Genomic DNA, 27094 nt, shown 5'->3' with positions numbered 1-27094 from the left:
CTCATTCCTGACTTGTTACCACAGGAGACTTGGAAACCTCAATATCCTTCACCTCACACACTGTGTCTCACAACAGAGACAGAGCTTTTATCGCCAGGTCCGTTATACACTACATATACACATTATTCCATGAATAAAACACTTTGTGTTGTGTTGTTATAGAAAAACAATCAACGATGGGGCGGCGTGATTAAGCCGAGTTACTGTTACCGCGCTGGAGTTGATTATTTCCCTGGAACCGCACATCCTGAAGCGCTTTATTCCTCTTACACCACAGCAACATGCCAGCGTTCCATTTTATTCATTATACAACGTACAGTTTTTCCTGCATTCATAGTTACACCGAATGCTGTGAGACAGCGTAGTTCCTGTTATGATTTACATCATAGCGGCTTTTATACAGTCAATCCTTCACCAGCCGGTCTTTTTCTTTCTCTGTTGAAGTGGAACGAGACGAAAGAGTAAACTCGTCTCTCCTGAAAAAGATGTCAGAAAGCTTCAAAGTTACAGCTTTACCCAGAGCCGACGCTCGGGACTCCTTCCGTAATCGTGAAATAAACATCTCCTTACAGAAAGCTTCACCGTATCGACAGTTACGCGGAGCTACATGCTGCGCTGTTACTACGGAAACGATAACGTATTAGAACGAGCGCATTATATATAAAGCCGCGCCTTCTGACCAATCAGAAAGGTCCGAGACTCCGCCAGCACATCAGTGTAAAATACGTGTGCATACTGTATATATTTGGTCGCGTTACTACTAAGCAGTCATGCCAAAAAAAGCACACATTGTGCTTGAGAGAGAATTTTTTATTTATTTTTTTTTTTTAAAAAAGAACAATAGAGTTGGAGAAGGAAAACAGCTGAAAAACATCACCCCAAAAATAAATAAATAAATAAATAAATAAATAAATAAATAAATAAAGCCCATCACAATATCCCCAGCGCTAATTGAAAAGAGAGCAAATTAATTACGGTAATGAAGCAATTAAAAGGCTGTCACGCACCCCGGCTTCTCGTTTAGGCCAGTAAGCGTTTTGGGTTTTTTTTTTGTTTGTTTGTTTGTTTGTTTGTTTTGTCCTCTATTCCCCTTGTGTCCACCTGAAAGATGCATGTCCTCTTCACTTTCTAGATCTTTTCTTCTCTTCCATATTGTTTAGGAGATCCGTGAGATGAAGGCTGGTTAGTGGGGTGAGCTCAGGGTCCTTCTGTGTGTGTGTGTGTGTGTGTGTGTGTGTGTGTGTGTGTGTGTGTGGTCCAGTTTGTGAGTAGGTGAAGGACAGATTGTATGGCGTGCAGACAGAGAGCGACCTTTTCCCCCCTCGTGTCTCTAGTCGTCTGTGACGGAGGTTTTACTCGGCCGTGTGCCACAGCTTAAACATCAGGGAGATTAGAGGATGCGTCATGGACGACTGAACATCACAGATTCCTTCGTTTTTATTCTGTTTATTTATTTATTTATTTATTTATTTATTTGTCAGAGGTGAGTCTGTTTGTAACCAAATATGAATATTATCTGGAAGGAACAGATCACATAGAACAGAGTATGAATAGGAGGCATGCTGTTTTTTTGTTTTGTTGTTGTTGTTTATTTGTTTATATATATTACCTTTCAGAAAGGTTCCCTTGGCATCTGCGAGACTAGAGACCGTGCATCTGGACCAGCACCATCAAAAATTAGCCCACACGCGAGGTTTTTTCTCTCTCGAGCGGTCAGAGGAGAAGCGAGAGAAACGACATCTGGAGCGTGTTATTCCGCGGAGACCTCAGCAGTTTCCCACAACAACAATATACGAATATTCATGCACTAATTACCGGGATTACTTAAATATGAACTAATGATGAGTTAAGACATGTATTAATCAGGAACTAATGAAGAGCTAACCTTGTGAATTCATGCGAGAATAGTGTTGTTAGTTAATGTTAGTTAATTTTATTTAATGTTAATGTTTGTTGTTTAATACATTAAACAACAAACATGTACTCACATGTACGTATTCAGACATGAATGAATAAGATTCACGTCATAGTTAAGGTTAGTTCTTCATTAGTTCCTGATTAATACATGCCTTAACTCACCATTAGTTCATATTTAAGTTATTCCGGTATTAGTGCATGAATATTCATGTCCTGTTGTTGTAAAGTGTCACCAATTAATTAACGAACAACATGTGGCACATTTTCATGCTTTTTAGTTAAAGTTTAATGCTGCGAGTGAGTTATAACTTCCGTTAAAGCCGCGATAAACAGTCGTCCCCTCACAGAAAAAAATGGAGTGTAAAAAGAAAAGACTTTGCAAAGGACACGAATGATTGTGCGTTTTTATTTCATAAACATCAACCCTTTTTAAAAAAAAATATTTTTTATTATTGTTTATTATTAGTCTTGGTATTCGTACACGTCCCTGTGTACGAGGTGTTACTATGGAAACGATAACGTATTAAAGCAAGCACGTTAATATTAACCCGTCGTGCACGGTGCAGAGTTCAAGCACGCTGAGGTTTGACTAGTTTGTTTATGTTTTGGGGGAAAGAAGATTGAAATAAATTCGTTAGACGATATCGCAGACCGGGGTGCATCGACTGTCGAACATCTAATCGTCAAATCTTGAATTCGTCAAATCTTAAATGATTTAAGAATGAAAATAATCAATTGGTTATGATCTGAAGTGATGTAACTGAGGTGGAGGAACTGTGAGAGTATGCATATTCATTCCAAATTTTCCAAATAAATGAATAAATAAATAAAAACCTCAGGCCACACCCAGTTCAGGTTTAAATCCAAATGCAGATGGTTGCATTACACCACCAGTGTGTGTGTGTGTGTGTGTGTGTGTGTGTGTAGGGCACAGGTGGACTGGGGAAGGCCCACTCCCTCACTCTCTGGATCTTTCTTGACCCACAGAGGCCATTAAATAATGCTACTTCAGTCTGTGAAGAAAGAGAGAGAGAGAGAGAGACAGAGAGAGAGAGAGAGAGAGCGAGCGCGCATGTGTGACATTGATAGAGAAAAAGAGAGAGACAGACAGACAGAACAGTAGGGTCTCCATTTGTAACTGTCTGCAGTGCAGAGGCTAATTTGTTTACAACAGTAATACAAGGTTTAGGAGAAAGTGTGTGTGTGTGTGTGTGTGTGTGTGTGTGTGTGTGTGTGTGTGTGTGTGTGTGTGTGAGAGAAAGAGAGAGAGAGATTGAAAGTGTGTGTGTGAGAGAGAAAGAGAGAGAGATTGAAAGTGTGTGTGTGTGTGTGTGTTTGAGAGAGAGATTGAAAGTGTGTGTGTGTGTGTGTGTTTGAGAGAGAGATTTAATGTGTGTGTGGGTTTGTTTGTGAGCAAGTGTGTGAGAATGTCTGTGTGTGTGTACACGTACACTCACACACACACACACACACACACACACACACACACACACACACACACTTTCCTAATGCATCCTAATTTCCTCCTTGTGTATGAAAATCAAATGCAGAGGAGAATAGATGATTTGCATCATGATTTTTCCCCCTGCAGCTAATATCTCTGTCAGAGAGGAGAGAGAGAGAGAGAGAGAGAGAGAGAGAGAGGGGAGAGAGAGAGAGAGAGGAGGGAGAGAGAGAGGAGGGAGAGAAGAGAGAGAGAGAGAGAGAGGAGGGAGAGAAGAGAGAGAGAGAGGGTAGAGAGAGAGAGGAGAGAGAGAGGAGGGAGAGAGAGAGGAGGGAGAGAAGAGAGAGAGAGAGAGAGAGAAAGAGAGGAGGGAGAGAAGAGAGAGGGGAGAGAGAGAGAGAGAGGAGGGAGAGAGAGAGGAGGGAGAGAAGAGAGAGAGAGAGGGTAGAGAGAGAGAGGAGAGAGAGAGGAGGGAGAGAGAGAGGAGGGAGAGAAGAGAGAGAGAGAGAGAGAGAAAGAGAGGAGGGAGAGAAGAGAGAGGGGAGAGAGAGAGAGAGAGGAGGGAGAGAGAGAGGAGGGAGAGAAGAGAGAGAGCGAGGGGAGAGAGAGAGAGAGAGAGAGGGGAGAGAGAGAGAGAGGAGAGAGAGAGGAGGGAGAGAAGAGAGAGAGAGAGAGGAGGGAGAGAAGAGAGAGAGAGAGAGGAGGGAGAGAAGAGAGAGCGAGGGGAGAGAGAGAGAGAGAGAGAGAGAGGGGAGAGAGAGAGAGAGGAGAGAGAGAGGAGGGAGAGAGAGAGAGGGGAGAGAGAGAGAGAGGAGGGAGAGAAGAGAGAGAGAGAGAGGAGGGAGAGAAGAGAGAGCGAGGGGAGAGAGAAAGAGAGGAGGGAGAGAAGAGAGAGGGGAGAGAGAGAGAGAGAGGAGGGAGAGAGAGAGGAGGGAGAGAAGAGAGAGAGCGAGGGGAGAGAGAGAGAGAGAGAGAGGGGAGAGAGAGAGAGAGGAGAGAGAGAGGAGGGAGAGAAGAGAGAGAGAGAGAGGAGGGAGAGAAGAGAGAGAGAGAGAGGAGGGAGAGAAGAGAGAGCGAGGGGAGAGAGAGAGAGAGAGAGAGAGAGAGAGGGGAGAGAGAGAGAGAGGAGAGAGAGAGGAGGGAGAGAGAGAGAGGGGAGAGAGAGAGAGAGGAGAGAGAGAGGAGGGAGAGAAGAGAGAGAGAGAGGGGAGAGAGAGAGAGAGAGGAGGGAGAGTGTGTGTCTATTGCTACTTCTTCTCTCCTTCCCTTCTCCTCAACACACACACACACACACACACACACACCTGCTCCTACACAGATGTGCAACATCACCAATCTGATGAGCACACCACCTAACATGATCTACAGTAAATATAAATAGCTATTAACATATTTACTAAAGAAACTGTAAAAATAAGGAAAAAGCAAGCTGTAGACTACAGATTTGTAAACAAACCCTGTGTTTAAAAAAGAGCCGAGTAGCCGAGTAGCCGAGTAGACCTGCTTTTAATCCAACTGAAGAATCTCTCAAGACGTCGCGGCGCTGAAAGCCGACGTGCTGCCCAGCCAGATGCCACGAGCTCATTGAGTACAAACTTGACCACACGTAGCTAGCTAAACGTGTGCGTGATAGGCGACTCCTCGGTAAGAACGTCACCTAGATATCGACAGTACCTCTTAGCCAGCTAGTTTTCTGATGCAACATACAACAGGCGAGTTAGCCGACTAGCCAGCTAGGCCTTTTCCATTCTTAGCTACAAGCCTGATATGATAGTTAGCTACTTAGCGGAGATGCAAAGACGGACCAGTTGTCCCTCCTAACTGCTGTAATCGTGACGGTTTCTGCTGTCTTCTCTAAATTTAGGAACTGTCTCTGCTCTTTAAAAAAATCATTGTAGCATCCCCATGATTTCCGGGCGCCGCGTCTCACTCAGGAGTCTGTGTATTTAAAATATCAGGCTTGCTAGCTAGCAAGCATTAGCTACTGTAGGTTGTCGTTTTGGAGCATTGGCTAGCTTTCTTCTTTATTTAATACGACTGTACTATACGTTATTTATTTAATATGTCTTCTGATAACAAAATGAGAACTGGGAAAATGAGTGATTCTCTTAAAGCAAAACGCTTTAAGCAACCTAGATGTATGGTAAAGTTAAAGATTCGCTGTGTTTGAGTGATTACAGTATAGTCACGGTAGCTATACAGTACAGCTCGAAATCCTTTCACACGCTCTTTCGCAGCGACGTTCCTTGGTAAACGAGAGCTTTTAGCTGTATTCGAGTCGAAGAGGGCTTATCGATGACGTCACACGTCGGAGCGTCTCGGCCACAAATCTGCGGAAAATCCGGGGCGGTCTCGAAAAACCGCCAAGCGCGTCTGAATATCGCGCAGTTCGCTTGATTTTGCGTCGGTTTCCGTGATCGCGAAATCCTGTAGGGACCGCTCCTTCCAAGTATTACACGCGTTTGGATGAAATATCTATCGTAGAAATGACATAAACTCTTAATATCAGCGCTGTCTATATATCCGTGTAAGGAAGGTGATGTTTCTCATCAGTGTATTAATAAGATTCGAGCCACATTTACTGCGGGAAAAAGTTCTGAATCCCTTTTTTTTAATTATTATTTTTTACGACCAATATCAGACCGCAGCAAGTTTATATCCCAAGCTGCCATCTGAGACACATTTTCGACACCGTAACTGATTATAGGCAGGGAAAAAATGTGCATCACAGTACATCACACACGGCTCACGTCTTTCTCACACACAAGCACTCAATTTCTCGCGTATATGCACAGTCTCTCCCTCCCCCTCCCCACCCCCGCCTCCTCGCTCTTTCCCCCACTCCTCGTCTCCGTGGAGCGTCTAGCAAACTTTTAATGTGAGCGATGCGAGCGGTGAGTCGTGCTCAGTAAAGTGCCATCTCAGCATCAGTGCTTTAATGATTAATGCCACACTGATGTCCTCAATTAATTTCCTATTACGACACAGAAGGCCGCAACCAGCCGATTCCAAATCTCTCACATCTCCCCATTTGTTTAAGAGAGATCTCTAGTCCCGTAGCAGATGCCTGTCGGGAGCTCAGAGTGTGTGTGTGTGTGAGAGAGAGAGAGAGAGAAAGAGCGAAGATAGATACATCGGCATAATATTTGCTTCTGAATTACCAGTCAAAAATATTTTTTTCTCTCAAAGAAATTCCCCTTAAGACGTCCGCTTTTCTCACACGCGTTTATTTTTTTTTCTCCAGGTGTTTGATGCAGATTTAGTCTGACACATACATTCACAGCCATCAAATATCCACTCTTCATAAGCCAGCGAATCAAATTTTATGCATTGGATTTTCCTTCTAGTTTTGTTTATTTATTTATTTTATTTATTTTAATTCTCTATCTATTTATTTATTTTCCCCTTTCCTTTAACCAACACCGCCCCCTCAGGACTGCCAGAGCATTTCGATTGAGAAGCTCTCTCTCTCTCTCTCTCTCTCTCTCTCTCTCTCTCTCTCTCTCTCTCTCTCTCTCTCTCACTCTCTCTCACTCTCTCTCTCTCTCTCTCACTCTCTCTCTGCGCGTGCTGAAAGCGCTTTCTGAGAATGCGGCTCTTTTATTCCATTATGTGCTCTAAAGACAGCTGATGGAAGATAGCAGGTGAAACGTCTGGATCTTATCGACTCGGTGCTTCAGTTTATCGGAAAGAAAACAGCCTGGCACCAGAGTTAGCACGAGTCCAGTGCCGGGCATCCAGACATCTTCTGATGCAGGCTTCCCCCAAACCCCCATAATCATATTTATTAGGCTAATAAAGGCAAGAACCAATCCTTAGACAAGCACTTTCGAACTTAGTCTGCAAAGTTTGACATAAACGTGGAGAAGACGGCGCGGCCTGGGAGTGTGTGTGTGTGTGTGTGTGTGTGTGTGTGTGTGTGTGTGTGTGTGTGTGTGTGTGTGCTGCTGGATGACCCGTTGCTCTCTAATGATACGTGTAGGCAGGTGAAGATGGCCTGCTTTACAGGTTTTAATGCACTGCATCTTCACACGCACATTTCGGTGTCCACGCACATAAAGCCCTAAGCGTGTGTGAGGGAAATTGCCCTTGAAATGTATGTGTGTGTGTGTGTGTGTGTGTGTGTGTGTGTGTGTGTGTGTGTGTGTGTGTGTGTGCTAGTGCGGTGCCCTGGGCAGCAGCCTGCTTAATGATGGTCACACAATGCTATCTATCATCACATGCACTTTGCAGCCAGGCCAGCTATTAAACACAGCCTAGAGCACTGCACACACACACACACACACACACACACACACACACACACACACACATACAGAGATACACATCGACACCCCCATACATAAGGATAGATATACATATTCTATGAAGTGCAGCCATGTAGGTATGAAACAGCCCTGGGTCTCCTGCAAACACAACACACACAGACTGGCAAGAGCTAGATGCAAAACTACATTATGATAGAATCTCACACACACACAAAAATAGGTTCGATTGCCAGCCATGCCATGTGTTTATCCGGTTTCCGCTGGATTTCTAGTGTTGGGAAACACTGATGTGGTGTTCACACTGCCTCAACACACGCCAGCTTTTAAACTTTTATACAGACACTCAGGCTGGTTTAAAAAGGATGATCCTTGTACCACAATAAAAACGTTATTATTACTAGCGTCTTTACGTGTCGTTCCGCTCCTGAAAAGACGACGCGTGACGTGAAAGAGGTCGTGGGTGAAGCCGTGGTTGTTGGGACGTGAGAGACAGGGCGCTTACTTACACTCACACACAGAACTGCAGACAGAGGAGGTGCGGAGCGTTCAGAATTTTGCTCGGTTTTGTCCCCCGAGCAGTTTCGACGACTCTGAGAAAGACATCTTAAGCCCGGCTCTGTGGTAAGCTAAGCCCGTTATTAGATCGTACGTTAAGTTACGGACAATTTTTTTTTTTTTACACAAATGTACGTTATAAAAATCTGTCGCGATTTCGCTTCTTACGTCACGAAACACAGTACGGAAAACGGCGTACGGTTAGCGTACGATCCCGACCGATGAAAAGCACAAGACAGGAGCAGATGATTCTCATCAGGGGTCGAAATGAACAATTTTATTTAAATAACACACCGATATGTCATTTATCCTCTTCTCTCAGATTCGACCAGAAATCTGCCATTTTACCCACAACGACGGTTTAGCACCTAGCGCACGGGGTTCTTTTCTGTCAAGTTCGCAGGGAGGGACACTTGCCTCGTCGCCATGGTGACGGTTCGTGCCCAGGTCAGATCACGTCAGAGTTTGTTGGGAAATCTTTCCACACTGCTCAGACATTCCCACAAACATAATCACTGCGAGACTGGAACAGTGGAGTTCTCCACCGCTAGGTTAACGTGTAAAAGGAGACGCCCATACTCCTCCGCATCTTCCATCCATTTACACGTTTCATTAGCAGACCGCACGGCCGACATTTTTGAAATGAACCCTTACAGTTGTACCGTGTAAGACGCGTGGGTTTCTGCGTGGAAATCAACACAGAGTAAGACTGGAGTAATAAATGTGCGTGAAACCCTTCCTCTTGTGGAAACGGGACGCGAAATCCAGTCACAAGTTTGTCACTGGAGATGCTGGACACTCATGATAGGATCACTCGGAGACGGACTCTAACACCAGGGCCTAATACCGGCGTGTCTCGCGGACGTTCCACAACATTAAGCCGAACCATGAACTGTTAAACCACACAACGTGCCGCTCATTAATAAATGAAACGAACCGCTCCACGCTCCAGACCTCTCGCAACACGCTGGCGTGGATTATTTACGTCTATCCGAGCAGACTGTCGTGGGTTATTCCTTACATAAGCACTCTGCTTTATATCTGCAGACTGCACGGCGACAGTCATAGCATGTAGATTATGATTTTAAACATGTTCACAATATATACCAAGTCAACAATAATAGACATTGACAGATACACAATATCCTCGACAAGCTGAAAATAAAAGCTTTAATGCAATTCAGGGTGCATATATATATATATATATATACCCTGTAGAGGTCCAGGCATGGTGTCTCATTTCACACACATCACACACACACACAATATCATGATTGGATTTGGTCTGATGATTTTATTTTCATCATGAGCATGTATGTTCCTGACGTTCTCCCGAGCGCACTGCATCCTGCCAGCGTGTTACTTATTTCACTTTAGTGACAGCTCAGCTGTCGGCTCATCACAAACACACACCGAGCAAACACACACACACACACACACACATACACACACAGTCCTTCCAAGCTGAATCATAACAAGTTTACACACACTTTACACACTGCATATAATATTAGACACAGTGTTATATACGACGTGTGTCTGATTACGGTAATGCTCCTCCTACTTTAGGAAGATCGTACTAAAATGTTTAACTCTGTGTGTGTGTGTGTGTGTGTGTGTGTGTGTGTGTGTGAGAGAGAGAGAGAGAGAGAGAGACTGTCAGATGCCATGTTGGATGTTATGCAGGTACAGAAGAGCTGGCAAAGTGACAGTCGATGGTTGTCTCACACACACACACACACACACACACACACACACACACACACACACGGTGCATGGCACCCCCCCTTTACACAAACCAGTGTAGAGAAATCTAGAGAGAGAAAGAGAGGCTATTCCTCTCCAGTTTTAATTTGTTGCCTTTGGCAAGATGAAATGCGTTTTTTTGTTGTTGTTGTTGTTGGTTTTGTTGTTGGTTTTGTTGTTATGTATTGGAAAGTGTGTGTGTGTGTGCGTATGTGCGTGCGTGGGTGATTACAGAGACCTGTTGCCAAGCTACGGCAACACCAACAGCATGCCGTGAGCAACAGCAGCTCTCCTACCGTGAGAAAAATAAAATGGAGAGGCAGCAAAGAGTGTTGTATTTTATGTTTATTTATTTTATTTAATAGACATTAATACGGAGCACCGACTGAGATGGAGGTCAACTCTTTAGCGAAACCATATGTGCATCTGCTTTAAACCAAAACACACACACACACAGACACTCAGGATCATCGTCGAACAGAGTGAAGCACTGACAGTATGAACAGAACGCACACTGTCTGCGAGGCAAGGCGGCTGTTCAGCGCATGATGACTGCTGTCGCTCCTTTTGTGCTCTTGAAAATAAGCGTTTTTATTTCTCGTTTCTCTTTAACCTGATTGGTCCAGACCCTGGAGGCGTTGCCGGATATAAGATACATCCCGAGAGCACAGAGATTTCTAATCGTGATATGAAACGCAGAAATAGATTAAACCATATTAATATTTATTAAACTATTTTAGATTTCTCCTCTCCTACATCACTATACAGTTGTGCTCATAAATTTGCACACCCCTTGAATCTGCAAAATGTTCATAATTTAAAATAAAAAGAGGGATCATTAAATAGCATTTAGGTTTGTTTTTTTTGAATTTACACAAATGAACCAGTTCATCGGGACCTGGATGATCAGTGACATGATGTGTTTATTCTTTGTGATAGTTGTTCACAAAATAAAATAAAAATAGTGTTAAAAAAAAGTATTTTCCACTCCTGATTGTAATCTCATAATAGAGAATATTAGATAAATATTAGTATACTCATTTCACATTTAATTGCTCTGTCTGTCTGCGTGCGTGCGTGCGTGCGTGCGTGCGTGCGTGCGTGCGTGCGTGCGTGCGTGCGTGCGTGCGTGCGTGCGTGCGTGCGTGCGTGCGTGCGTGCGTGCGTGCGTGCGTGCGTGCGTGCGGTACCTACTCTAGGAGGACGTGGCTCAGGTGGTAGAGCAGTTGTCTGCTAATCTCAGGGTTGGTGGTTTGATTCACGCCCACGTGTCGAGGTGTCACGTCGTTTAATTCACTGTTTCTTATTTCACGCAAAGACAAAAAATCACAAAAGTGGGCGTGATGATGTACCTCTTGCTGTAGATCTAGAAAATTTATATTTAAAAAAAACTGTCCAGCACGCTTTGTTTGGGAAAAGGATGCTTTGCGAATGCAGCTTTGATCTTCAGCTGTGAAATAATAAAGCGAGAAATTCTGTACGTGTCAATGTCAGCGCAGTTGTAATGTAAAGCAGCTCATTTCTGTAACAAAGCTCAATGTGTCGCTAGCAGGTAGTCTCGCTCTGTATTGTGTGTGTGTGTGTGTGTGTGTGTGTGTGTGAGCATGCACAGATATAAATAAATCAGTAGAATAAAGCCGATTGATGTGAAATAAAGCAACGAGAGTCTTCACACCCCAGCAATAAGCCTGTAGCGTTCATGAAATTTATACCTCCAAACTCATTAAACCATTGATTTCCTCTTCGTCATGGAGTACAGCACACATTCACTTTCCAAATCCGCAAATCCGTCTTCCCGCACGTACGTTTCCTGGCTCCGCCTGAAAGAGGAGAGAAAAAAAAGGAGCTCAAGGTCAAAACTCGATACCAGCACGACTCACAATCCAGTGCACGCTTTATATCTGTACCCTGACACACACCGCCGTCGCCGTGCATCCATACGATCCATACGCCTTACACGCGTACGGTTCACGTTAACGCACAGCCGATCACCGACACGCTCGGTCGATACCTGTAAGGCAGGTCCAGCGGATTAAAAAAAAAAAGATTAATATGTGCAGACGCAGCGATTTACGTCCTGGTTATTTTCCCTGTCAAACACTTAAATCAGTCAATAGAATAAACTGTGTGTGTGTTTGTGTGTGTGTGTGTTTAGTCTGCACAGAGGACGATTCCAATTTGGTTATTGTTTGAGATGGAGATGAAATCTTTTCTCGAATCCACTGCAGGTATTGTGTGAACACCTTGAAATATTCATCTCCCTACCTCTCTCCAATCTAGCACCTGGCACTGCAAAATTAAAATGCTAATACCGCCGTCAGACAGAAGGCACACCAGGAAAAGTTGATTCTCCGGTCGTTCAGCGAGACCTGGAGAACTTTTCCTCCCTCACGAGGGACATGAAAGCATCAAGACTGAAGTAGTTCCGTCGAGTTCCTCACACGGCTCTCGATGATAGGAAAGAGCGATTAGCGAACAGCGTCGTGTACTCAGGGGAGCGAGACAGACGACGCAACGGAGCCGGTCGAGACACGTTTTTTTTTCTCCTGGTATGCGTAGGAGTTTGCGATTGCAGCTAGGTGGCGGTCATACGCTAGAAGCTGTGTACATTCTCAAAAGATCTCGAAAGTTCTGCTCGTGCCTGAATCCCTTTCAGTTATGAAGAAACGTTTCTCACCTGGCACAACGTTCCCGGATGCTGGATTCCGATTGGTCAGAAGGTGTTGATTCTTTTTTTGTTGTTGTTTTTTTTTAAAAATATATATATACACGGGGATTTGTACGGCAGATGCGCCTCGTTGAAAAATCAATCAATCAATCAATAAAGTAAAATAATTCCTGAAGGTGAAGTTTTCTGTGTGGAGAGGTTCTAACATTTACGGAAGGAGCCTGCAGTGTCAGGCCTTTCCGACATGCTCAGGACAGAGGAGTTTATGGTAACACGACAAGCTCTTTTTTTGTATTATTAGCTTTCAAGCAAAATAAATACAGGCTGCTGGTTTATAGCTGCTATAGTGTAAGTGATAATAAGATCTTGTTTTGTGGACCAAAGCCAAAGATGTAGATAATGCTCAAACCTCTCTATCACCGTCTCTAAAACTGAGCGGGAACGATTACTCTTGTCTTGTTTCATGTGAAATCCAGGAACACGTCTCGCTGACGCTCGGATCCGGTCGAGGCTGATTGGTCTACCGCGTGAACAGGAGTCGATAGGCGCATTTCCTTCGAGTCTTCTTGCGTGCGAGAGAGCTTGTTTGATTGCTCGTTTGAAAGGGATCGTAGCCAGATTGCTGCGGTCCCCAAAGCTATTCCTATCCCCTTTCGTACAGTCGATGCGGCCCCAGGCCAGCTTAATGTGCTCTAAGCAATACCTATTACTCATACGCTGTCAATTTAGGTAATTTATTGCCGTAATTCTGCCCTCATATGAATTGTGGCAGTTCAGAGTTTGTAAATACTTTGAAGTTAATTGAGGGCATCAGTTCCTGGGAGAGCGAGCAAGGTGTGTGCGAGAGATTGTGCACGCTTTGCCAATTAGCATCTCTCGCACCTCCTGCTTGCAATCTCAAAACAACTCGCAGCGTTTAGAGCGTTCACTTTCCCGGAGCTTGTTCCAGACTCTTCAGCGGAGCGGCGTGCGTGTTCGCGGCGATGTCATCGAGCGGGTTTGTTTCAGTCCCTGCCGATGCGCACTTTGTGTGCCAGACGAGCTCCGAGCAGCTTTTCTATAAAGATAAGACACCATGCTTTATTCAAGACTTCCATCTCCTTCGATCGACCGATGAGGGGTTTTTTTTTCTCACTCTCTATTAAGCAACAACCTTGACCTATCGTTGTCGTCTTTCCTTTTCAATTTCCATTTGCTTTTGTCTTCTTTGACTGCCTCCTCCTCCTCCTCCGCCTCTTTCCCCACATCATTATGTTCGCTCTTTCATCTCATCAGAGAACCATTCTCTCTCTCTCTCTCTCTCTCTCTCTCTCTCTCTCTCTCTCTCTCTCTCTCCCCCCTCTCTCTTTTCACATGTTCATGTGTGTGTGTCTCTCTCTATTTTCACATGTTCATGTGTGTGTCTCTCTCTCTTTTCACATGTTCATGTGTGTCTTTCTATCCCTTTCTCTCCCTCCCTCTCTCTCTCTTTTCCCATGTTCATGTGTGTGTGTCTCTCTCTCTCTCTCTCTCTCTCTTTTCACATGTTCACGTCTCTCTCTCTCTCTCTCTCTCTCTCTCTCTCTCTCTCTCTCTCTCTCTCTCTCTCCACCCCAGAACCCAGACATCGTTCTGGTCCACTACCTTAATGTTCCGGCCATCGAGGATTGCGGGAAGCCATGCGGTCCAATCCTGTGCTCCATCAACACAGACAAAAAGGAGTGGGCCAAATGGACCAAGGAGGAGCTCATCAGCCAGCTCAAGCCCATGTGTGAGTATTCACGATATCTTAGAGGACGTAAATATCCCCCTTGTTCGGACCGTTCTTATTCCTCCTCTCTCTTCTTCATTAAGATCTACAGTACACACCGCATCAGTTTCAACGCAATTATAACACACAATTAAAGTCATCCATTCAGCTGGAATGAATATTAAGCTTGTAAATCACACTTGTCAGGGTATAGATGTGAGGGGGGTTTTTTCTTCCCAGCAGTCCATCACATCTCCCAAATTGGAGACAGCAAGTTGCCAAAAGCCTGACAAACTGAAGATCACTCCTGAGTAGTTCTGACAACACTCCCAGAGCCCGCTGTGCGTATGACCTTATATAAGTCCGTACAGAGGATCGGCTCACTCGGTGCATTGACAGGTAGCTGTCATTTTCAGCGCAAAAGCCTCAAAGAAAAGGACACGCTCGTGCCACCGAGATATAAAAACTTTTAAAAGTCAGCCCATGACTCTCTCGTCTCGTGCTCGTGCTTGTCTCATGCCGATTTCTCAGCCGCTTCATTACGTAGTCTGTAAAAGTCCGTATATTTGAGTGACTTTTAAATCTCAAAACACTTCACTGCGTCATTAACTTCATGATGTGATGTGGCAATGAGGAAAGGGCAAGCAAACACCGCTCACATCCAAATCTCTTTGACTGACCTTCTGGCACAAATCAGCCATCCACGCTGCGATACTGCCATCTAGTGCTGAAATAGCCATATTGCGAACCATCTTTTTTTTTCTTTTTTTTTTTTTTCTGCAGACTCAGGCAAAAAAACAGAGGATCTGCTGACTCTTCTCCCTTCACTCCCCAAGTCATGAATTTTAAATGAGTTGGTTATGCACTAGATTCTCAGGTTAAATACGCCCCCCCCTCAACAATCCCCACCCTACCCGCCCTCTCCTCGGCCTGGTCCTTATTCGGTTAGTGCATGTTTGCATGCTTTACAATTTAAACTTCTTTAGCAGCTATTGATTGGTAGTCATGTCTGTTTTGGCTCCAGCAGATTAAAAAGGATGCTCGTAATTGATGAGGTGCACGCCTGTGCTGCGGAATCCAGATTAAGGGGCAGACGCGATAGCTTTATAGCTTTTGCTCCGTGTTAGCTCTTGTTCCGCTCCACTAGCAATCCCATCACGGCACACTCAGCACACGAACAAGCATGGCTACGCTCTGATACTGGAGGAAAATAAGAAGCCACGTTACGCAGAGCTGTGCGAGCTGTTCAGCAGGACGCCATCGCCCGCTCCTGTGATGCTGGCATACAATACGGCCCTATAAGAGCAAAGAAGATGGCTCAAAAAGATGTAGCATGGTTTATAAACCTGTATATAATATGTCAGGAATAAAACAATGCTGATAAAGAAAGACAATCAAGCAGAGTTACTGCTACCACGTCAAAATCTGACTCATTTCCTATAAGGTCATACTTTTTAACCATTTATAGTTACATCCGCAAAACAAGTCAGTTCCTTTTCTCACTTACATTATAGAAGCTATAAACAGTTGTTCCCTCACCAGTCCTCTCTCTTTATTCTCTCTTGAGAAACCTGGTACAGGTTTACCTCTGACTGCTACGACGCACCGACACTGGAGACTCCTTCCGGTGTCCAAATGTTACTTAAATGCCTCTTTACAGAAAACGTCACCATATCGTCATCTACGCACAAACGTGTGCTTTTTCCGTTTATGCGAAGCATCCGCCGTACAAATCCCAGTGAACAAGCCGTTACTATAGAAACAATGACATGTTAGAACGAGCGCGTTGATATACAGTGCGTCCGGAAAGTATTGACAGCACTTCACTTTTCCCACATTTTGTTATGTTGCAGCCTTATTCCAAAATGGATTCAATTCATTATTTTCCTCAAAATTCTACAAACAATACCCCCTAATGACAACGTGAAAGAAGTTTGTTTGAAATCTTTGCAAATTTATTGAAAATAAAAAAACAAAAAAGCACATGTGCATAAGTATTCACAGCCTTTGCTCAATACTTTGTTGAAGCTCCTTTGGCACCAATTACAGCCTCAAGTCTTTTTGGGTACGATGCTACAAGCTTGGCACACCTATTTTTGGGCAGTTTCTCCCATTCTTCTTTGCAGGACCTCTCAAGCTCCAGCAGGTTGGATGGGGAGCGTCGGTGCACAGTCATTTTCAGATCTCTCCAGAGATGTTCAATCGGGTTCAAGTCTGGGCTCTGGCTGGGACACTCAAGGACATTCAGAGTTGTCCTGTAGCCACTCCCTTGTTATCTTGGCTGTGTGCTTAGCCTCGTTGTGCTGTTGGAAGATGAACCTTCGCCCCAGTCTGAGGTCCAGAGCGCTTGGAGCAGGTTTTCATCAAGGATGTCTCTGTACATTGCTGCATTCATCTGTTCCTCGATCCTGACTAGTCTCCCAGTTCCTGCCCCTGAAAAACATCCCCACAGCGTGTTGCTGCCACCACCATGCTTCACTGTAGGGATGGTATTGGCCAGGTGATGAGTGGTGCCTGGTTTCCTCCAGACATGACGCTTGCCATTCAGGCCAAAGAGTTCAATCTTTGTTTCATCAGACCAGAGAATTTTGTTTCTCATGGTCTGAGTGTCCTTCAGGTGCCTTTTGGCAAACTCCAGGCAGGCTGTCATGTGCCTTTTACTGAGGAGTGGCTTCCGTCTGGCCACTCAACCATACAGAGAAGGGCCTTAGTCAGGGAGGTGACCAAAAACCTGATGGTACTAAAGTCACGATAGAAACCATTTCCCTCTAACACTGTTGATTAAGAACCAGTAAATAATCAGTAAATAATATCTGATAACCAGAATCAGTATCACGTTAATACCAGCAAAACAAATTTTTTTAAAAGAATGAATTCGGTCCGAGTGGACTTTTTTTTTTTTTTTTTTTTTTTTAACTGTTATTGTTTATATATGAAGAGACTTGTTTGGGGGTTTTTTGTTTAGTTTTTTTGCTAGGAGTGATTTTTTTTATTTTCATTTACCCTTTCTACTTTATTATATTTGCAGTGATATACCTAACAAAAAAGTGTGTGCAAAATAGTTTAACTGAATAAAAAAAGCTGCAGTTTGGAGTAATACATGTTTTTAGTTATGTATTTTTCCCTCTTTGTTTTAAGTACTTTAGTAGTTTTTTTATGCTTTTTAGAGCTTAGTAGTTTTTAAAGAAATAACATCGAACGGGTATGGATATCGGATATCGACTGACGCTCAAGGTTTCGGTACTGGAAAAGAAAATATGGTATCGTCTCTAAATATAATCGAAGTAGCATGGGAATGGTCAGTACTCTGACATATTGATTAATAATTGATTAGATTTGTTTTCTGTAAAGATGCATTTTAAAGGTATAACAGAGTTATACCTTAACTCATGGATCACATCGGCCATGTCGGTACTCCGTTTGATCAGGGAGCATGAGGCTGTCTCTCCCTTGCAGTGCCAGTAGAGGGAGCTGGTGAGGTGGTGGGTGCCGATGCGCCGCCCGCTGGTCTGTGTGGCTGTCTGGCTGACGTCTCTGTCTCCTCCTCTCTTCCGGCAGTTTATGGCATCAAGTGGACTTGCAGCAACGGGAACAGCAGCACCGGCTTCTCGGCTGAGCAGCTGGTGCAGCAGATCCTGGACAGCCACCAGACCAAGCCACCTCCCCGGACTCACAACTGCCTCTGCACGGGGACGCTGGGTAAGGGAGAAAAGACAGAGAAGGCATGATTGCAAAGATTTATATTGGGCTTAAGAGAGAAATGATGTAACATTTTAAAAATAACGAAGATGATCTTATTTGACAAATGAAGGCAAACTAAGTGATGTAAAGAACAGACAAAGCATTCCATATATATTTTTATTATAAATAATTACCATGTATTATTTAGGTCAATACATATGAGGGTGTTTTCTCTGTGCATGCCGAATTCACCCTAAAGCTTCTTTCAGCACAGAATTTCCTAGAAGTTACATCATATTGCCCTACTGCGTTTAAATACACATCATCAAGATGAGAATGTGTCGCTTTATACAAAAAAATGTCAAGACTAGCTTTGTATTACCTCTTTAATGTTTGTCATGTGGAGTATATGATGAGTATAAAATCATTTTTAAGAAAACCTAGATAATGAAAATCCCCTGATTTTCTTCTGAAGTAAATATGTTTAATATTAGGTTCATCTTTTAAAACAAGCACTTAAATGAAACATATTAAGAGATTGCTTAGTTACAAAGTGCTTAAGTGCAAAACACAGAACAAGATTCAGGGTAATTTTATATGAAAGGCACACGATATTGAATTTCATGTATACTGTAATAAACACTAAGATCCTATGTATTAAAATTTTAATGCTTGCATTTATTGCATTTGTTGCTGTGTTACAGAATGCAACTGGGATGTAGTTTTGTGTCTGTGCAGTATAGATATTTGTCACTAGGTGGCAGCCTTGTAGTACATTTGAAATTATTCCTATCATCGCATTGCAAGGAGGGAATATATTATACTGGTTTATGGATTTATACAGGTGATATCAGCAGTATACGCAGTCGCTCAGGGTCCCTGAGGTCACCAGAAATAAGAATAAGAATACAGGATAATATTATTTAGGATAGCGCTTAGGGCACACAAAGATTCAGCCCTGGTGTGTGTATTGTTACATAAAACAAATAAGCCATGCACGTTCTTACCACCACGTCTGTTCCTGTGTGCTCCGAATGTCCGCAGGTGCTGGTAGCAGTCTGCATCACAAGTGTAACAGTGCCAAACACCGCATCATCTCCCCGAAGGTTGACCCGCGTTCTGGAGGTGCTTACAGCAGCACTCACTCCGAAGTCCAGAACAGTGATGTGTCTGAGGGCAAGACCGAGCACACCCATGGAGCAGGCAAAAATGGCAGGGGAACAGGTGACGGGCCGGGTGGATCGACTGCGCGAGAAAAGAGGAACAGCAAAGGAACGAAACCGGCTCTACTTCATCAGAACAGTATGGAGGTGTCCTCCACCAACCAGGTGGAGGTACCAGACACCACCCAGAGCTCTCCTGTCTCCATTAGCAGCGGGCTAAACTCTGATCCTGACATAGCTGACAGCCCGGTGGTGACAGGTATGAGCCACGTGGCCTCCGTCATGAGCAGCCTCTCCCAGTCGGCCACTGTCTTCATGTCAGAGGTCACCGGTGATCCCGTCTACAGCATGTCTCCTACTGGAGATCCCAATGCTCATCTCCTAGGCCCTGACACAGCCTCAAGCAGTTTGGTGCTGGCAGTGGCTGCTGACAGTCACAAATTTGCTTTTCCTGGGGCTGTGGGTGTGGGTTTAGGAGATGTAGGGTCTACAGAGAGGTTGGCAATGCTTTCTGCAGCTAGCATGTCAGAAGAGCTTGTCCTCTCTAGCAGCCTGGAGTCTGGGAGCATTAAGCTGCCAGAAACCACCATGAACTTTGACCCAGACTGCTTCCTCAACAACCCCAAGCAGGGCCAGACATATGGAGGAAATGGGCTGAAGACAGAAGTCAGCAATACCAGCAGCTGCAGCAACGGAGGAGTCCAATGTTCACCTCCTCTCACCGACAATGATTATGGCTTCAATGCCTCACTGGTCAAGAATATTAAAACAGAGGACACATCATTTGAGCAGCAGCTGGCCAAAGAAGGTGGTTACCAGGTTGGAGAGGTGGTCAGTGGTGCAGGTAGTCTGTCCAGCTCCTCGGGCAGTGGCTCTACCCAGAGTTCCCTAGCTCTGACACCAACTAGCTCATTGCTCCCATCTGGGGGTGGCCTGAGCCCTAGCACCACACTGGAGCAGATGGATTTCAGCGCCATTGATTCCAAGCAGGACTACTCTTCTACCATGATGTCTGCTACAAGCTACGGTCAAGCTATACCCAGCCCACAGCTGACCCACCAGAGCCACTCTCCCAGCTTCTTCCTGCAGGGCTCACCTCAGTCCACCCAGACACAAACCCACCAGAACACTAGCACTTCTGCACAGAACTCGCATGACTCCACTGCCTACATGGGTTTGTCAGTAGTCAAGACTGATTCAACAGGCACCAACGGGCATCACCACCACCACCATGCCCATCAAGGCCAGCAGTCTACATCCAATTGCAACAGCAGCTCTCCAGCTGAGAGAAATGGGCAAGGTGGCACTCTGCAACTTATGCAGTATCAAAACCGCTTCACAGGTGCCAGCAAAGAACACGAGGAGGTTGGAAGTTTGGAACAACCAGCCAACTCAGAAAGACGGGACGCAGGCGGGCAAGAAAAGGAGACGGAAGACTTGCTGAAGGCAGGGGATCACCTGCAGCACTGTGTGGGAAATGGAGCAGATGGCAGCGGAGCTACAGAGCACTACCTCCAACAACCAGAGAGCACCAACTTGGGAGCAGGAGGAGCTGGAGGAACAGGAACAGGTAATAATAGTGGAACCCTGTGTAACGGTACGGATGGCAGCAGGGCAACTGGCAGTCCACATCAGCAGCTACAGCCTCTCCTACAGGGAGCAGGGCTAGTCCAGGGGCTCTTTAACAACATGGCAGCCCACCAGGCTCTGGCCACAAGTGGAGCCAATGGAGGAGGATCCATGGAGATCAGCCTAGATCACTTTGACGTCTCTTTTGGGAATCAGTTTTCAGACCTCATCAACGATTTCATTTCAGTAGAAGGAGGAAACGGTGCAGCGATCGGCGGACAAACGGGCAACACACTCTACAGCCATCAGATAATGGCCCACTCAGGCACGGAAGGGCAAGTGTCATCTGGAGCAACCACCCAGCAGGTTGCTGAAGAAGGACCCACCCATGGAGCCACAGGGTACAACTCTGCAGAACTCTGCCTCCAGCCCTGTTGCAGCCCCCAGTCGGCCCAGTCCGGGGCACTGGGAACAGACACTGGGCAGTTGGCGTACATGCAAGTAGAGGAGGTAGTGTCTGCAGCTGTGGCTCATGGGACCATGGGGATGATTCAGAACACTGGGAGACTGTTTGTGGTGACAGACTACTCACCAGAGTGGTCTTACCCAGAGGTGAGTAAGTCACTGTGTCTGTGGGTTTTGTTGTTAAATGTTTGTGGTGGGTAACACGGCTACCACTGGTCCCTGGTTCGATTCTGAGCTCGGCTTACTCACTGTGCAGAGTTTCACATGTTCTCATTGTGTCCATGTGGGTTACTTCGGTTTCTACGCTTTCCCTCCCAAATAAAAATAAGTAAAAAAAACATGCAGAGTAGATTGACTACTCTAAAATTGCCTCTAGAAGTAAATGTGTGAATGATTCCCTGAGGTGTATTCTCACCTCATACCCAGTGTTCCCAGGATAGGCTCCGGCATACTACGACCGTAACCATGATATCAGAGGTACAGAAAATGAATGAGTTTATATTTGTGATGCACAAATATAAACCAGTATGTACTGGTTGCCAGATTGTTGTGGCTGATTTTCATGTAGTTGTGTTGTATTAGAACCACAAGATGGCAGCACTTAGACAGAACTCAAGAAAACGACACAAAGAAATACTAGTCTTTCTACTAGTTTACATCAACTGGAAATCACACCAGTGATGTCATGGGGAAAAGGGGCGTTATATAGACGCACAGACGCATAAAAGAGCCAGACAAACCCCTAGTAATAAGTCATTTCAAACTCCACCTACACTTTGGGATACACTGATTACTAATTGCTCTGTGTTTGCTCTGCGCTATAACTCTGAACATTGTGCTAGACAGTGGCTGGAGAGTGAGAAGTGTGTTTGCATGTTGTAGGGTGGAGTGAAGGTTTTAATCACAGGACCGTGGCAGGAGGCCAGCAGTGACTACACTTGCCTGTTCGATCAGATCACGGTTCCTGCCTCGCTCATTCAGCCCGGAGTGCTGCGATGTTACTGCCCAGGTAGGAACTCGGACAGGACATGCATGCATATAGCTACAACCTTGAGCCATTCTGTATTCATGCACAAAGTGCATTTTCATTTCATCAATTCGAAAACATGAAAGTATTTTATAAGTAAAAATCGGAAATCATTTTTCCTTCATGCTCAAAAAGGTGTTGTTTTTTGTTTGTTTGTTTGTTTGTTTGTTTTTGCTGTAGCTAGCTAGCAAGGTGTTTCCAAATGTCATTAAGTTGTTCTGGAAAAGTCTTAAAAATCTATTTTACACAAAGATGATCAGCTGAAGGTCCCTGGTACGGGTGGTACCCTGACTGCTACCTGATGTGAATCTGTCCAGCCTGCATACTAATGTAATATAATATTGTACATGACAGTACAATTAAATATTAAATATTAATGTAAGCCCAGTATATGACAGCATTTTAGGGCCAAAGTTTAAATAAAAATAGTCATAATATTTTTAGGGGAGGAGGGGGAGAATGTCATAATACACTATATGGCCAATGTTTGTTGGCACTTGACCATCACACACTTATGTGGTTCTTCTCCAAGTTAGAAGCACACAATTGTATAGAACGTCTTTGTACGCTGTAGTATTACAATAACAGGCCCCAAACACTGCGCCAGCATGACAATTCCCCTGTGCACAAAATGAGCTCCTTGTAGACATGGTGTGTTCAGCTTGGAAGAAGGTGTAAGATCTCGAGTGTCCTGCACAGAGCCCTGACCTCAACCTGACTGAACACCTTAGGGATGATCTGGAACGCAGACTGCACCCCAGACCTCCTCACTCCTCAACATCAGTACCTGACCACACTTTGTCATGCTCTTGTACCCGAATAAACACAAATCCCAACATCCACACTCCAAAATCTAGTGGAAAGCCTTCCCAAAAGAGTGGAGCTTATTATAACAGCAAAAGGAAATCAATTTGGAATGGGATGTTGGACAATTGTGCCACATGAGTGTGATTGGTCATGTGTCCACATACTTTTGGCCATATTGTGTGTATCGAGGGGGAAAAAGCGGTAATATATGATATTCTGAGAAAAAAAAGTCACAATATTTTGAAAATAAAGACATTCTGCTCTCGGTAAAGCAATCAAAGCATTATGGGATATGGACTCTCCCGTAAGGCTTACGTGTGTAATAAAGCACTGGGGACTTGACGGTAAGTCCCCAATGAATCCACTCCATCAGGATTGTCTCCTGTGAAAATACACACCCTCTGAATGTTACACAGATGTAACCTTCAATAGCCTTGAAGCTGACCACAACCTAAGCTTTCTTCTTCAACAAAAGAAACAAATCGTCAACATCCCTGATTTTAACACACAGTCATTGCTCCAGTGGTGCCATTTCGTCATAGTATTATGACATTATTCTCAAAATATTGCAATTTTCTCTCATGGTGACTTTTTTTTCCTCAGAGTATTACCGTTTTAGTCTCAAAATCTTGTATTTTTATTTTTTTTAAACCTTATTCTAAAAACATCATCATTATTGATCATTATTCACTTACAGATTTATTACTATTTCTTGTATGATATTGGTCAATATATATATATATTTTTCTTTTTAAGGGTATTCACGTACAGTATCTTATTGTTCACTTTCTGAATATTATTAGTAATAAATATCTTAAGTGATGTATAAGCATCAAGGGCTGGAAATGGAATATAAGGAATATAGTAATGTACGTGGCATGAATATTGTTTGCCAGTGCTGCAACTCCCCACAGACGCAACCACGGATTACGAACTGAAGCGGTAAACAGAGCGTATGTTTCCTCCTGTAGCTCACGACACAGGCCTGGTGACCCTTCAGGTGGCAGCCAGCAGCCAGATCATCTCCAACTCGGTGGTGTTTGAATATAAAGCCCGCGCTCTCCCTGCCCTGCCCACCTCTCAGCACGACTGGCTCTCCCTGGATGGTAGGTCACCTCGTTCATTTCATACGCTCCTCACCGAGGCGCTGCTTTTCACACGGGGCGGCTGTGGTTCAGGTGGTAGAGCGGGTTGTCCACTAATCATAGGATTGGCGGTTCAGCTCCCGGCCCACGTGCCTCCACATGCTGAGGTGTCCTTGGGCAAGACACTGAACCCCAAGTTGCTCCCGATGGCAAGCTAGCGCCTTGAATGCCACACACTCACACGTTGGTGAGCACTTTGCACCATTTACCACAGGGATTATTTCACAAAACGTCTTGGTACAATTAACTGTTCAGTGTTTCTTATTTCTGATCTCGGTTTCCTCCCTGTATTGCTGCTTTTAAGTGCCGTCCGGTTTATATACACCCATTCGTACCTCACGAAAGGCTATAACTATTGTCGTGGCATGTTTTATTGTAATGGTCGCTGATGTTTTCTGCTCGTGAGTGAGTAGCTGTTGCGGTTCATAAGCAATCGTTTAAGCGTCTGTGTAATTACTGTACATGCCGATATTTGTGAAATATATAGGCCATATATTCACATATTCTTGAATATGATTGGTCAGAAGGTCTCGATTAATTTTCTATTAATATTAACAGTGCAGGTTTATATTAATGCACTCAAGGTTTTAATAATCTTTTTTCTATAATAACAACTTGCATGGTGGAGGATCCACATAATCCAAGCCTAATAATAGACGGATTGTGCTGTTAACTAAGAAAAATGTGTCATTGTTGATATGGTGATACGTTTTAACATTTACGGAAGGGGTCTCCAGTGTCAGGGCGTCTTCAGGACAGAGGGTTAGAGTTAACTGCCCTTTTAGCTGTTTATCCTGTAGCTACTAGAATGTAATGACGTTCCACACTACAGTATTAAATATAATTATAAACAGATTTTAAAAATGACATTTTCTTCTTTAAGTACTAGTTGGCAACCTGCTGTGGTGTAATAAAGAGGAATAAAACACTACTTCACACCCTGTACCGTTTTATTCCTTACGTAACAAGGCGATGTTTCGTCTCTGATACAGGATTTTAAATGTACAGCTATTATTTTACGTGAACCTAAGGAACCACTCTTTCTTCCTCCAGACTCTGGGACCTTGATTTCCAAATGAAACGCAACCTTTACTTTCATCTTCCGCGTGATTATGATCGTGTGTACTGAACCTAACCAAGAGATTAAAGCCTCAGGAAACCTTTGCAGATGTTTTGAGTTAATTCGCCGATTAGAGCTCTTCTCAGGTCGACATTTCACTATTATTATCCTTTATTCGAATACTTTGAGATACGGGATTTTTGATTTCCATGAGCCGTAATCCGTAATCCTCAAGATTAAAACAAAAACAAAAGGCTTGAAATATTTCACTTTATGTTTAATGAATCTAGAATATTTCCACTTTTGAATTAAATCACAGGATAAAAAGAACTTTTCCACGATATTCTCAGTTTTTGAAATGCACCTGTATGTTGCTTTATCAACAGTTCGTTGATATCTTTTGCAGCAGGATCATTTTAGATCGTTATTATATATTTTTTGTAATAAATAGTGAACGTATTTGAAATGTAGGACTGTTATTCAGCGAGAGTAGGATAAAAAAAATCATAGCTCATGTTTAGCCTCATGCTGGAAATCTATAGAACGTGATTTTAGGAGATTTTTGGGGGAGTGTTAGATTTTTTGTTCTATACCCAGCATTCCTGATCGAGCTCATAAGTTAATTATAAAGCTCTTCTGAATTTTAAATGTGTGTTAAAAGCAGTTAATACTAGTGACATTGGGAAACATCATGGGCTAAACAGATCTGTGTGTGTGTTTATGTGTGTGTAGTTTTGTCTTTCAATCCATGACCTGATTAATGGTTTTGTTCATCTTAGTGCGTGATTTAGAAGAAGAACGAACACTGTTCTGTTCCAGATGCATAATAATAATTAGCTATATAATGGTTACTCTGTAAGCCTTTGAGAACGAAACGCATTCCTAAGTGGAACATTACAATTCGTGCCTGGGGCGTGAGTGAGACCGCGTCCCTCGTTTCTCTTGTATTCCCTCCGTTCTTACAAGGCACGGATGTGTTCAACACAAGTGTGTGTGCAGTAGATGGGGGGTGGTGGTTTAGAGGCTTGCTAAAGCACACAGTGACAGGATGGTGCTATGAGCAAAGCTGCAATGCAGGGGACCATAGCACAACCACGTGTCTGAGTGACGGTCAGGTAACGCTGGCAAAGGTGGTCTCCTATTCATGATTCATGATGAGAGAGGTGTCTATGTATAGCATCCTCTTTGTGTGTGTGTGTGTGTGTGCGTGTGTGTGTGTGTGTGTGTGTGTGTGTGTGTGAGCATCTGGATACACAAGCAAAACAAAGCTGCAGTGAGACACAGTGATAAGATAAGGTGTGTGGAGTGCTGATTACAGTCACAGGTCTTCGCAATGAATTAAAAACTGATTGGGTTTAAATGCTAGCGAGTGTAGCTAGCAAGATTATTCCCAATTGCCGTTGAATTGCTCTAAAAAAAAAAAAATCACATGGAGAACAAAACTAAAGTTTATCTTATCTTGCTAGGGGACAATAGTGCCTCAAGGAGAGTGTTGAGGTAGGAGAGTGCTGTTCCAGACAAGGTCTTGCACGTGAGCATCAAGGCCTTGAATTTGATACGGGCGGCTACAGGAAGCCAGTGGAGGGAGATGAAGAGGGATGTGACATGGCTTCTTTTGTGCTGGTTGAAGACGAGGCGTGCTGCTGCATTCTGAATCATCTGAAGGGGTTTGATAGAGCTGCCTGGGAGCCCCGAGAGTAGTGCGTTGCAGTAGGCCAGTTTTGAGATGACAAGAGCCTGGACTAGTAGCTGTGTAGCCTGTTCGGTGAGATAGGATCTGATTTTCTTGATGTTATACAGAATGAACCTACAGGATTGTGCAGTTGTTGAAATGTGGTCTGTGAAGGTCA

At 44.1% G+C, this 27094-nt stretch overlaps 1 protein-coding gene across 2 annotated transcripts in view; it reads left to right on the top strand.

The window, feature by feature from the left end:
• The window catches only part of LOC108254811 (calmodulin-binding transcription activator 1), a 252022-nt gene that overhangs the window by 206737 nt on the left and 18191 nt on the right, over positions 1 to 27094 (top strand). The window contains exons 6-10 of one of the 2 annotated variants that reach the window (XM_047149419.2): positions 14195 to 14348; positions 17886 to 18026; positions 19053 to 21352; positions 22088 to 22214; positions 24011 to 24145. In XM_047149419.2, coding sequence (XP_047005375.1) covers positions 14195 to 14348; positions 17886 to 18026; positions 19053 to 21352; positions 22088 to 22214; positions 24011 to 24145 — 2857 coding nt within the window. The remainder of the gene's footprint in view (positions 1 to 14194; positions 14349 to 17885; positions 18027 to 19052; positions 21353 to 22087; positions 22215 to 24010; positions 24146 to 27094) is intronic. The other variant, XM_053674174.1, reaches the window with a different exon arrangement.

This window comes from Ictalurus punctatus, chromosome 21, assembly GCF_001660625.3.
Source record: "Ictalurus punctatus breed USDA103 chromosome 21, Coco_2.0, whole genome shotgun sequence".
In the NCBI taxonomy this organism is placed as follows: domain Eukaryota; kingdom Metazoa; phylum Chordata; class Actinopteri; order Siluriformes; family Ictaluridae; genus Ictalurus; species Ictalurus punctatus.
Note: the sequence above shows the minus strand (reverse complement) of the source record. Positions and strands in the feature narration are given on the sequence as shown.